Below are 14111 nucleotides of genomic sequence, written 5' to 3'. Positions count from 1 at the left end.
TGTATGTTTTAAAACTGAGAATCCACTTTCTGGGTAACTGAAATCATACCCTAATTTACATTTTACATTAATTTAAAAAATAGCCATGTGCAAAAAAACACACAAGAAAGAAAACAAAAATAATGAAATGTTCTACAGAGATTAAAGTTAGTCATACATTCTGACAAAAGGCCTGAGTTAGAAAATGTTTTTCCAATAGAAAGAAAATGGAAGAACCCCTTAAGAAATCAGACCCAAAGTAGTGTTCACTTACGGGCGGATTTTAAAAGCCCTGCTCGCGTAAATCTGCCTGGATTTACGCGAGCAGGGCCTTGCGCACCGGCTTGCCTATTTTCCATAGGCCGCCGGCGCGCGCAGAGCCCCGGGACGCGCGTAGGTCCCGGGGTTTTTGGAAGGGGGCATGTCGGGGGCGTGTCAGGGGGGCAGGACCCGATGACGCGGCGTTTCGGGGGCGGGGTGCGGCGTGGTTTCGGCCCGGGGCGTTTCGGGGGCGTGGCCGCGCCCTCCGGAACCACTCCTGGGTTGAGTCTCGGCACGCCAGCAGTCCACTGGCGCGCGTGGATTTACGCCTCCCTCCGGGAGGCGTAAATCCATGGATAAAGGTAGGGGGGGGGTTTAGATAGGGCTGGGGGGGTGGGTTAGGTAGGGGAAGGGAGGGGAAGGTGAGGGGAGGGCGAAAGAAAGTTCCCTCCGAGGCCGCTCCGATTTCGGAGCGGCCTCGGAGGGAATGGAGACAGGCTGCGCGGCTCGGCGCGCGCAAGGCTGCCGATTTTGGGCAGCCGGCGCGCGCCGATCCAGGATTTTAGAAGATATGCGCATATCTTCTAAAATCCAGCGTACTTTTGTTTGCGCCTGGTGCGCAAACAAAAGTATGCGAACGCGCTTTTTTAAAAAATCTACCCCTTAGTAATTTGGTCATCAACTTTGGTAAAAGGCAATGTCAATAACAAACCTCTAAAATATTGGCTGTTAAAGACAAATTATAGACTCAAAAGTGGGGCTAAGAAAACAAATGTCTTGAGTTTTCTGACTTGCACTAATAGTAGGAATGTAGCTACATACTCATAGACACAAACACTCATTCATAAGGAAGGAACTACTGCTGCTCTTTCAAACACTCCAGAGGTTCCCCCTGATGACAGTGTGGGAGACAACGGCCTCTTGCGTCTGGGTATTGTATGCCAAGTTATTTGTAATGAACTTATGATTGAACAGTGAATTTTCTGTACCATTAGAATTGTATAATACATTTTGCATGGAAATGACATAAGAGTACTGACATTATTTCAGCAAAGAGAAATGATTCCCAAAGCTACACCTGTAATGAACTTGTGTAAAATGTATTAAGGGGTGGTGAGTGAAGAAGCTGTGGCAGAATTAATGAAGTTATTTATCATTGCACCTTTATAGAACTTGTGATAGAATGAATAGTTATTCATTATAAGCTATATAGTAACCTCTCCCCTGCAAGTGTATTCTGTAACCTCCCCCCAACTCATTTTTGAACCTTGAATTAAATTTCTTCCATAGATAAGAGAGTGTTCAATGACATCTAGCTCATACTTTGCTTATTGGAAAAAAAAAGAAACTGATTCATGAAAACAGGCCAACATTTATTTTATTTATTTATATTCTGCTTTCCTGGCATTCAGGTACTGAGATGTTTTCCCTGTCCCCAGAGGGCCGGTTCAGTTCAGTTGAAATCTCAGGAAGGCTGGCATGCATTAGGATGTCACTGAATGTTTTTAAAGCTGCCCTGCCTTGGTTTACAGACATGACTATATGCATACTTCTGTACTAAGAAAGAAAAATAGTCAACAGGAAATGTTCATACACCATACTGCCATGAAAAACTAAACACTTTTGGTCAGAGTATTTTACTTCCTGATACAGGCGCCTCAAAGTCTGGAACGTACAAGCTGGGTGTGCCTTGCATGAGCTAAGGGTCAGAACCTCAACTCTGCTTCAGAAAACCCGCCGTGATTATTTTATGTTTATAATTTATTCGGTTTATTTAGCACATGCCTTTTCATTGCTGAGAGGGGAATGAGCTAGAACAGGGGTAGGCAATTCCAATCCTTGAGTGCCACAAACAGGTTTTCAGGATATCCACAATCAATATGCATGAGATATATCTGCATACAATGGAAGCGGCACAGGCAAATATATCTCATATACCATCATTGTGGATATCCTGAATGCCAGACCTGTTTGTGGCGCTTCAGGACCAGAGTTGCCCATCCTGAGCTAGACTTTGAATAATGCAAAACAGAAAGTAACAGATTTAACTTCACGTCTTAAAAAGAATTAAACCACTTTTCCACTCCCATGACTACAGAACAGTCTTGCAAGCAATAATCTTCTCTAAATTAGATTATTGCAACTCCATTCTATTAGGTCTCCCGTCTTCTCACACTAAACCCCTCCAGATGGTTCAGAACACGGCGGCCAGAATATTGACAAACACAAGAAGAAGAGACCACATCTCTCCTATTCTCAAAGACTTGCACTGGTTGCCAGTTCACTATAGAATCTTATATAAGTCCATTACCACCATCTACAAAGCTATCCATCAACTCTCTCCGCTTAATCTTCAAATCCCATTTAAAAAACATACCTCCGCCAGACCGATCAGAGAGTCCTACAGAGATTCACTACAGGTTCCTCCTTCCAAAATCTTTCAGCATATAACTCTCAGAGACAGGGCATTCTCCACGGCAGGACCTACTCTATGGAACTCCATCCCACCAGATCTGAAACAGGAACCCTGCCTTCCAACATTTAGGAAAAGACTTAAAACCTGGTTATTTATGAAAGCATTTCCAGACACCAACTGAACCTTAACTCACCTTTAATCAACTCTGATCACCCATCAGAGTAATCAACAACTTTGCCAATTCCTTAATTCACCTTTAATCAACTGTGATCACCCATCAGGGTAATCAATAACTTTGCCAATTCCTTAACTTTACGATCTCCTTAAGCTGGCAGGTTTTTTTTCCTCTGTTAAATTACTATCGCCTCTTCACCATTCCAAGTTGTATTATGTCCCTGTTTTATTGTAACTACTATGTTTTTTTTTAGCACCTGTTAATGTTCTTATTATTATATTCCTTTGTCACACCTTGTTAATTGTAAACCGGCATGATGCGATTCCCATCGCGAATGCCGGTATAGAAAAAACTCAAATAAATAAATAAATAAATAAATAAAATAAATCACTAAATTGTAGGGTGACGTGTAGGATTGAAAGAGGCAGAGGATCTACCTTTTTTCATTGCTTGCCAGTGCAATAAAACACAATCCTTCCTATTCTGAAACATCATTTAAGACTTCTTAAAGAGGTTAAAAGGAGTTTGTCTGCCATTTCAGCAGTAATCCCAGGTTAGAAAGCGTGAGAAACCCCCTGTTGGGAAGATAATGCTCATAACTTCAGAGCAGCTTAAACCAAGGGCTCTGAATGGAGATCTCTACATTTGCTAGTTAGCGGATAATGGGAGCTGAAGTTAGGGTTCCTTTGCAGCCCTAAATCATCAGGAGGATAAATTATGAGAACATGAGCTTTAGTTTCTGCAAATGCTTGTGCTCTGGTGCCTTTGTAACCTCTGTTGATTGTATTTGCTTAGGGGTAGATTTTCAGAGCCCTGCTCGCCTAAATCCGCCCAAAACCGGGCGGATTTAGGCGAGCAGGGCCCTGCGCGCCGGGAAGCCTATTTTACATAGGCCTCCCGGCGCGCGCAGAGCCCCGGGACTCGCGTAAGTCCCGGGGTTCTCGGAGGGGGGCGTGTTGGGGGCGTGTCGGGGGGCGGGCCCGGTCGTCGCGGCGTTCCGGGGGCGTGTCGGCAGCGTTTTGGGGGCGGGTACGGGGCGTGGCTACGGCCCGGGGGCGTGGCCGCGCCCTCCGTACCCGCCCCCAGGTCGCGGCCCGGCGCGCAGCAGGCCCGCTGGCGCGCGGGGATTTACGTCTCCCTCCGGGAGGCGTAAATCCCCCGACAAAGGTAAGGGGGGGGTGTAGACAGGGCCTGGTGGGTGGGTTAGGTAGGGGAAGGGAGGGTAAGGTGAGAGGAGGGCAAAGGAAAGTTCCCTCCGAGGCCGCTCCGATTTCGGAGCGGCCTTGGAGGGAACGGGGGGAGGCAGCGCGGCTCGGCGCGCGCAGGCTATACAAAATCGATAGCCTTGCGCGCGCCGATCCAGGATTTTAGTGGATACGCGCGGCTCCGCGCGTATCTACTAAAATCCAGCGTACTTTTGCTTGAGTCTGATGCGCAAGCAAAAGTAGGCTGATCGCGCTTCTTTTAAAATCTACCCCATAGTGAGTTTCTCTTGTAGAAATCTTGAGACAGAGGAAGACATAAAGCTTGCTCAGTTGGATGCTTTTGCTTTACATCAGCAATGCTGATGTGCTCAGTATTTGGAGAAACTGCACATGGAATAAATGCACATAGCCAGCAGGAAGGGGGTGGTATTTTCAGTCCTGAAGGAGGCAGCAAACCGGTGCTATCAACGGGAAAGCTGTAGGCCAGAGTCTGGTGGAAATCTGAGTGGGTTGCAAGACCGAAGTTGTGCAAACTTTCCTTTCAGATGGAGTAATGGATTCCTAAAGAAGATGACTTCAGGAACTGGATTCTATCAAGAAAGAAAGTTGCAAGTAACAAAATGTCTGAACGCTAAGGAAAGGGACTGGGCAATTAGGAATTTCTGTTTGTTTTTCCTGTTTCAAAAAAATCGGAAAGATAATGGTATAAAATGATCATTTGCATTCATTTAATGAATATTTGATTTCATATTATGTTCACGGTTGATGAAGAAACAATTTTCTTTTCAAGTGTAAGCTACATAAATAAAGTTATATATTTGGTTAAAACAAAGAACTGTTTCTTGCTCTCTTTGGTTTTTCTTGAGAAGGTGGTAAGAGGCTTCCACAAAGGGAAAATGAAAACAAGCAATACCTTGAATTGAACTCTGAATACCTGTTACACCTTTACATCCGAGCCCCTTTATTAAGCACAAATGCAATGTTTGGATGAGACCTGAGTAGGCCTAGATGTGAGAAGAAAGAGGAAGCTCTGTAGACACTAACAATACATTTATCCCCCTCCAACCCAACAACCCAAGGAACTACAATCTTGATAATTCAAAGTGCGATCCAGTTATATGCCCCATGTTCTAGGCACTATGCTACCAAGAGCAATTCATTCACTTTTCTTAAAAATAACCCCCAAAAAACTATCATATTAAAGGCACCACTAGATAATCTGAGTGAAATGGGAGGGGGACGTGGACTGTACGTGAGACAGAAGGATTTTTAGAACTTATTTCATTTTTTGGAACAAGTAGGGAGCAGTTTTTGTGGCGAAAGTGGCAGAGGCCCTTGCTTGAGGTTTGTCACAGTTTAAAAAATAATAAAATCTAGGATCTAATTCACTAGGGTTTTCCCCCCGCAGACACAGTAAGGGAGGTAAGCCTTAGTGAATCAGGCCCGTAGTGTAGACTAACAGTATATAAACAGGAAAGCTTCACCTGTAAGCTTTCTCTGGGATGCAGACATTATTCGGGATAATACAGTATTTGAAAGCTCTTTAGTACTTTAGGGGCTGGTTTTAGAGTAGCTGTCTTCAGAGTCATGCAATGTCATGTTTCATCCTGGATTTCTACTATCTATTTTGCTGGGTGGTGGGCTCATTGGACTAATCACAAAATTGGAACCAAGCTAATCAAGAGGTTCTGTTAATGGTAAACATCATTTTATGAGGCAGGAACCCTCTCAGATGACATGATGCTGCAAGTTTTAGGGTGCACTCACTAACACTGAAATCCTCCATTGGTTATTTATTATTATCTCTTTATTATTATTATTTTTTTATATACCGACATTCGATCTGAGATATCACATCGGTTTACATTCAGGTACTGTAGGTACAATCTAAGTTTGTACCTGAGGCAATGGAGGGTAAAGTGACTTGCCCAAGGTCACAAGGAGCGACAGCGGGACTCAAACCCTGATCTCCTGGTTCATAGCCCACTGCTCTAACCACTAGGCTATTCCTCCTCCCTAGGATGGCTTTAAAAATGCTGACCTGCTCCCTTCCTAAATAAGGTCCATCTCTGGGGCAGGGGCCTGCAAACGTGCATCATATTCATTTATTTATTTACCTCCGCATCAGAAGGCACACGTTGCTGCTTTAGCTGCACGTTGAGAATGTCCTCTTTTTCAGAGTCTTCTGCACACTCTATTTCAGTGACTGGGAATGCCTGCTGCTGTGTGTCTTCACTGATGCTGACCACAAAGAGCACCTCTGAGGTTAACAACAAGCACCCTTCATGCTCCTGGCCTGAGCCACTCACAATGACGACATCTAGAGCCATGTGGACTTCTGGCCTTCCTAGAGAATGAAGCATTTTCCTATGAAATAAAAGCATTCAGTGTTAAGGTAGGAACTTCATAGGACCAACATTTTATATTTCGAATACAATTATTACTATTTTATCTTGGACAGTCTATTTCTTCCATCTCCTGGGTTTCCTAGCACAAGTAGAGCCTGCCCCTGCCAACAAGTTGGCCATTGGTGTATATACAGCAGCCGATCTCAGTAGGCCTGAGCTTATGCATTTTTCAGGAAACTCTCCATTCAAAGGATAAAAAGATAGAGCAAAACTAGAGTGAGACAGAGAGATCACAAAAACATCTAGCATACTCTAAAGAGTTTCTGTGAGTGGAAAAAAAGATGAATCCACTCACCCCCAGATGCTCCCGCTAAAAATTCATATATGTTCTCTACAAAATATGCTTCCTGTCACATATAAAAACATTTTAAAAGCTGTTAAGAGAAAATGTTACCTTTCTGCAGTTCCAAATTCAAAAGGACACCTAGCAAACTGTTTTGTTTCTTTAGCAAGTAAATATTTTACTGAATCCCATTAGTTTAGACATTCTTTAATGCATGTGACCAGCCAGTATCACCAATTACCTCATACAGAATGGATTTCAATAGGTTCATGTGATGTATATGATGCAATTTCTTATAAAGCAGTCATTAGAACATAAGAGGTGTTATGGAGGGTCAGACCAAAGGTGCACTGAAACCAGCATCCTGAGTCTAACACTTACTATAATCTGTATGTTAAAGAACTGTGCACTGGATTTCAGCACACGCTTTTAACACACAGATTTTTTTAACCTCCCAATGCAGCAAGCTAATGATATGCTAATGCATCAGGAGTTAAAAAGTGCATACACTGAGTTAAAATGTGTGTATTCAGCACAGGCCGAATGTACATTATAACTCTGGGTGGGAATTGGAATCATATTTATCTGGCTATCTGGCCACGGTTAGCCATCGCCACTTAACCGGATAAGTATGGACCTTCCTGGCTAACTGGCAGAGGCTAACTGTGGCCAGACAGAAAAGGCCATACTTATCCGGTGAAGTGGCAGCAGAATGGGAAAAAGTTTTTGTTATTTTATGTGCCCACGTAGCAGCACTGGAAACATAACTCCATCTCCTACCCAGGAGTTAAGTTTCCAGTGCTATGAAAACTCTGGTTAGGTCAGCGCACCTCTCCGTATTAGGCGGTACTGCTTAACGGTCTCATTTGCATGAGATTTCTATGCGAGGGCGCTAAACAGTACTCGCATTGTGAAGCGCACATTTTCTGCACGCAAAACTCATTGCTGCATTGGCAGTAAGTCTTGCAGACAGAAAATGTGCATTGCAGAGCAAGTAAAGCTGTGCGTTTGGCTGAATATACCTGTCTGCGTTGGCCTCTGAGTCATTTGGAGTACCTTGCATATCCTAAAAAGGAGATCCATTCCCTGTTGCTCACTCTAACAATTAAGAAATGGTGATTTCCAAGTCTTTCTTAAAGCCTGTTGCATATCACTCTGTGCTTACTGAAAAAGCGATCTACGAATGTAATAAAATGATTATTGTTGGACTTGTCCTCTAATCTTTTTAAAATCTAGTTATGCTATTGGTCTTGACCACATCCCTGTCAACAAATTCCAAAGCTTAATTGTACACTGACTGAACAATACTTTCCTAGATCCACTTAGTCTTAGTTCTACTTGAAAAAGTAAAGGATAAATTAGCTTATTCCACAGCACTTCTGATTTTATAAACTATCATACCCCCCTTTTGGTCATCGCTTCTCCAAGCTGACGAGTCCTAATTAATGAAGCCTTTCATTCTAAGGAAGATGTTTCATATCCTTTATCATTTTTACTGCCTCTCTCTGTACCTTTTTCTAATTCTGCTACATCTTTTTTTGAGATGAGGGGATCAGAACTGCATGCAATACTTGAGGTGTAGTTGCCTCATGGATCTTTATGGAGGCCTTATGCTATGGTATTCCCTTCTGAATAATTCTGAATATTCTAGTTTTCTTTTATTTTGACTGCTGCTGCATATTGCGTTGAGGATTTCAATGTACTGTCTACAGTGACTCCAAGATGCTTTTCTGGAGTGGTAATGCCTATTGTGAAACCCAACATTGTGTACATATGATTAGGATCATTTTTCCTTACGAACACTGCTTTGCACTTGTCCACATTAAATTTCATGCCCGGTTCCCTGTCATACAAGATCCGACTACAATTCCTCATAGTCTGCTCATATTTTAACAACTTTCAATAATTTGTGTGTCATCTGCAAATTTGAATAGCTCACTCATTACTCCCTTTTCCAGATCATTAATGAATACATTGTACAGTCTAGAACCTGGGGTAATCCACTATTTACCTCTCTCCACTGGGAAAACTGACCAGTTAACCCAAATTTTTGTTTCTAATCCTTTAACCATTTACCAGTCTATAACAGGACAATGCCTTCTATGCCATGACTTTAAGGGAAAGATTTTAAAAGGTGCGCGCGTGCATCCATGTATGCGTGCTTCCTGGCTTGGAGACCGTTCTTCCCATCGAAAAACACAAAACCAAGCAGAATTTAAAATTAAACAGTAATTTTATGACATTTTGACTTGTTCTGTCTGTCAGAGCACACTGTCCTGCACAGCTGGAATACAAGATTCCTGTTCCAGTGCCTGGGAGTCAGGTTTTTTAGGCTTATTCTACAACTCAATGTCTGTTTCCAAGCTGAAAGTCCATCAGCAGTCTATCATTTGCAGCCCACGGGATTTGCAGAGTGCCTTGTGTTTATCACTGGCAGCTAACTGCTGTAACTCAGCTCTTCTGAGTGAGGCAGACTTTGGACTTGACAGTGAGCCAGAACTTACTCATAAACAAAATGTGGAAGCAAAAATGAGCAAGTGTTTAAATAAGGTTACCAGACGTATTTGACATGGCTGTTCGGGGCCTGGTCAGCGGGCTGGTCGCTCAGTTGATAGCGATGGCAGGGAAGCTGAGAAAGTCCAGCTCCGTGCAAGATACCTGTGGTGAAAAACATAAGAAGACCCCTTTTAACTCAGTATCTTCTGGAGAAACCCTGAATGCTGTAATGATGTCATCTACTGAGCGTAGTCCGTAAAGCAGCACTCATCCAGAATGATGTCACGTCTTTGGAAAGCATCGTTGCAGATAATTCATTAAACATTACAACCCACGAGCAGTGCACTTAACCCCAGTGATCTTGCATTAGCTAGAAACGAAAAAATGAATGTACTCCAGCCAACCATATACTAGCAATTAGGAGGAACATAATGCTCTTGAGAGCTATTATTCCTGACTGGTATCATACACATCATTTGCAATTTATGTATACAAAGTCAAGACCATAGTTAACTTTTTTGCTTAATATTAAAATACTTCGATGTGTATGTCATGGATGGTAAAATAAAAAAAAACAAAAAACAAGCAGTTTGCCTAGATATGTTATTTAAATGTTAAGTCACTTAATCCAGCCGTTAAACAGGGCTCACACAGATTTAGGAGCCCTCTTGGGACACGGATGTTCTGCAGAATGCCAGCTCCCAGTGAAGAGCACTAGAAACACCTCAGCATTTCTCCAAGTGCAAAGCTGAATACTGAAGATGATGCAACTTGAGCACTTTCTGCTGGCTTGTAAATGTTTTATAAATGAGAAGCGGTCGCTAAGATGAGGAATTAGTGGTTTATAAAAACGTCATTGCTACAATAAAATCTTTACAGGAGAATAAGAGAATGTAGAAAAGCCAATGAGAAGCAGGATGGCTTGTAAAGAGTATTGACAATTTAAAGTGATTCTTGAAAATAAGAAACGAATGGCAATGAACTAGACCCCAAAACGTACTCAATTTATTTTTAAATCATATAGTGCTGACCCACTGCAAAGCAGAGGAAAACCACAGTGACTTGGGGAAACCTGTGGTGACTGCATTTGATGCAATGACCACCCTGTCAAGTTTTGGATAGAATAGGGGGAAGGGAATGTGCGTTTTTTGGAAGCAGTTCAACAGTTGACACTTATATAGCTAATACTGAAAATAAATATTTCTATAGTGCAGAATTTTAGATGGGTTATCCTAGCACAGAATAATATATATATATATATATATATGTATGTAAGTGTTCATTTGCTTTTCTCATTACACCAACTATACTGGGTATTTTAAAACAAACCATGTTACTTTCCCATAGCAGCATTATTTATTCTCAGCAGCTCCACATGCAGAAATTACACTGCTAGATGATTATGGCACTAACAGATGAAGAATGGTCTCAGGAAGGAGATTATTAAACACAGGTGGTGTGGCCATAATAAAAGGTATATATCGTTCAGTTGGAAAGAGTGAAAATATAAGATATAAAAAACATGAGGCTAAAATGGAGATTTAGGAAGAAGACCAAAAGATGAGGCAATGAAGCCCAGAAGAAGATAATGTTGAGCAATCCAGATCAGAAGAGCAAACTCCAGTCTCTGAGGGCCACAAGTCTGGTTTTCAGTACCTCCACATTGACTATTCATGGGATCTATTAGTATACAGGGATTCAGGGTGATGATTAACTTAACATATCTTAGTTACTCTGATGACCAGACCTGTTGCGGCCTTTCAGGATTGGGGTTTGACAGGCCCATAACTAGATATTACTGCTGCTTTCAAGCAACAATCTCCCCTCTCGTTATCACTCTAAAGCAGTGGTTCTCAATCGGTGTGTCGCCACACTTCCCGGTCCCCCGCTGACCCAGCTGCTCCCCGGTCCTCCTCCACCCGGGCTTAAAATGCTGTCAGCCCGGGCGGAACGCAGCAGATCAGGTGGCGTCAGCGGCATGGTCTCTTCTTCCCTCCCCTCCGCGGCCCGGAAGAGGAAGTGGTGAGCAGCGGGTGCGTGCGCGGGAAGAAGAGACCATGCTAGTGTGGTCAGCGTCGGCCCGAAGAACAGAAGAGAGACGCGGCCGGAGGAATGAGCAGCACGGCTCAGAGAAAAAAAGATGAAGAACGTCAACCCCCGCAGCTGATGGGAATCCTTTCTCCGTGCGAGGGCTGAAAATGAAGGAGGTTAGGGTTGGGATGAGGCTGCTGCTGCCGCTAGTTCCGGGGAGGGAGGGAAGGAGAGAGAGTGAATGAGCAAGCATGTGTGTTTGAGATCCTGTGTGTGTATGTGTGTGATTGAGAGCCTGTATATGTGAAAGAGAGTATGTCTGTGATTGAGAGCCTGCCTGTGAGAGAGAGAGAGCATGAATGTAAGTTAAGTTTGTGTTAAGTTTGTGATTGAAAACCTGTTTGTGTGAAAGAGTATGTGTGTGTGATTGAGATCCTTTGTGTGTGAGAGAGATCATGTGATGTATGATTAAGAGCCTGTGTGTATAAGTAAGAAAGAGAGAGCATGTGTGTCTGTGTGTGATTGAGAGCTGGTTTAGGTGACGGAGCGTGTGAGCATGTGATTGAGAGCCTGTGTGTAAATGAGAGAAAGAGAGAGAGAGCATGTTTGTAAGCATGTGAATGAGAGTCTGTGTGTGAGAGAAAAAGACAGCATGTATGTGTGTGATTGAAGCCTATGTGTGTAAGCGTGAAAAGATAGACAGCATGTGTGTAAATGTGTAAGAGCCTATATAAGTGAGAGAAAAAGCATGTGTATATGTGAGTGACTGAGGGCATGTGTGTATAGGTGTGTAATTGAGAACCAGTGTGAGAGAGAGCGCTGGTATGTGACTGAGAGAGGAGAAAGTTCCAAGCAAACCACCCCTCCTCCTGCTAATTCAAAACAATCTCAGGAGACCTGGATATCAAACGTTCCCAGGTATGCAGAGCAAAAACATTTTTGTATCCTTATTTTTCATTACTGGGTCTTTGTGTCTGCTATTTTGAAATATTTTATTGGTATCTAGAAATTTTTTAAGAGTTTTTAATTATTGGATATTCCACTCATCAGTGTTTCGAAAAAATCTGTTCTTTTTGTTAGTATGGTTTTACTGCTACTGATTTTATATTTCTTGATTTGTTTTATAAGGATGGGTGATGTTTCTTTTTTCCTTTATTACACTGCATACAGAGACTCTGGCTTGTTGCAGTTTCCAATTCAGTTTTTGTGTGTATGCTTCTAGTTATGCATTTTGGTCTCTTTATTCTTTGTTAGGTGAGGGTCAGCACATGTGATTCAGGTGAGGTTTTCTGCTGGCGTGTAGTTTCTGTGAAGGGCTTTATAGCAGCCTGGCTTAGTCCGTTTTCCTAATAGGAGATGTATTGGTGTCTTAAGGCCTGGTGTAATATTTTCAGTGTTGCCTTTTCTTAGGTAAGGTGGTTACTGTTAAGTGCTGGAAATTGGTGCTGTTTTGGTGTGGGACATTTACTATTTATGTAATTTCTGTTCAGACAGAATACGTATCTTTTTCTTGTGTCATTTTAAACAATAAAAACAATTACCGGACCTTTACTTTTTATTTCCGCCGTGAATTGTAATGAGCAGTGCGTCACACATGTGAGCGTGGCCTGTCAGGTGTGTCACGATGGGAAAAAGGTTGAGAACCACTGCTCTAAAGTGACCTTTTTCTTTTCTTCAAAGGTATTTTAGTTGTTTTACTTCTCTGTCAGGAATAAAATGTGCATATTTTTACTACTACCATGCCCCCCAGAAGTACAAAGCACTTCCCTTGTTGGCACTTCTGGGCTGTTTCTGAGCATTCAGATTACTTTTGTAGTGATGTTGGCATGTGTAAGTCCTTCAAAATGTTTTGACTTGTGCTTTATGTGAAACTGTTTAGTGGTATAGTAAAAAACAAAAGTATTTCTTTCCCTGTGCCACTAATTGAATCTGTTTTGAGAGTTGTAACGCAGGGTTTATATATAGCCAGCGCCATGGGCCGGTGGCAGTGCTGCATATCACCATGTACAGGGACCATGGTTCAAGAAAGCTTCTTGGTGCATGGCCCCCAGCCGAGGACTATCACCGTGATGACTGGACTGACATAAGCTGGAAGAGGATACAAAACATGGGTCAAATCCCTGTCTAGTTGTGCACATAGGCTCAAGCTACATTATAATATAGGGCAGGGTATACAGTAGATACGATGCAACACTGTGCCAGATTCTAGCCCTGCTTTCGAATGAGCTAGAAGCCCAGAGAAGCAAGTTTCTGTGGGACAGCCTAACTTGCTCTCTTCTTCAGCAGTTAGGAACAGATTAAAAAAAAAAAAAAGAATTTGCTTAAGTCTGAAGGTGGACAAATTATAAAAAAAAATAAATAATAAAAGCTTACAGCAGTACTGCTGCTTCATCATTTTCTCAGTAATGCTGGACATACCAGTTAAAAGTGAGACAAATATGTTTCACACAGAACTAAAAAAAAGTAATGGAATGAATTTACAAGCATTATGCTTTTTTTTTTTTTAAACCACAGCAGTTATATTACAACAGCACTGATGATGTTTTGTGGTTGTTTGCAATATTAGATACTTCCATGGACAGCCCAGTAGCTTACCCTGAGTACTGCAGGAAAGTCAGAGCACATGGTACATTAATGAAGAAAATTATGACCTTTCCAAATGAACAGTCTGGATGAACGATGGACTCTGTGGCAGGAATATCCTTTTTAAATGATAGCGTTTCCTGATGAGGAATTGGCCCTGTTCGCGTGTGTTCTGCTTTTTTGGATGTGGTTTTAACTCCCTACAGTGCCAGGAATCGGGATTTCCTACCATTAGGAACACAACAGACTCCAGCCATTACTGACATTTGTGGTG

General features: G+C 42.4%; 1 protein-coding gene across 1 annotated transcript in view; it reads right to left on the bottom strand.

The window, feature by feature from the left end:
- VPS13B (vacuolar protein sorting 13 homolog B) overlaps positions 1-14111 on the bottom strand; it is a 2198633-nt gene that overhangs the window by 2297 nt on the left and 2182225 nt on the right. Inside the window, 2 exon segments of the mRNA XM_029587199.1 lie at positions 6154-6403; positions 9283-9385. Coding sequence (XP_029443059.1) covers positions 6154-6403; positions 9283-9385 — 353 coding nt within the window.

The sequence above is a fragment of the Rhinatrema bivittatum genome, chromosome 2, assembly GCF_901001135.1.
Source record: "Rhinatrema bivittatum chromosome 2, aRhiBiv1.1, whole genome shotgun sequence".
NCBI lineage: Eukaryota > Metazoa > Chordata > Amphibia > Gymnophiona > Rhinatrematidae > Rhinatrema > Rhinatrema bivittatum.
This window is presented reverse-complemented; position numbering and strand designations above follow the sequence as displayed.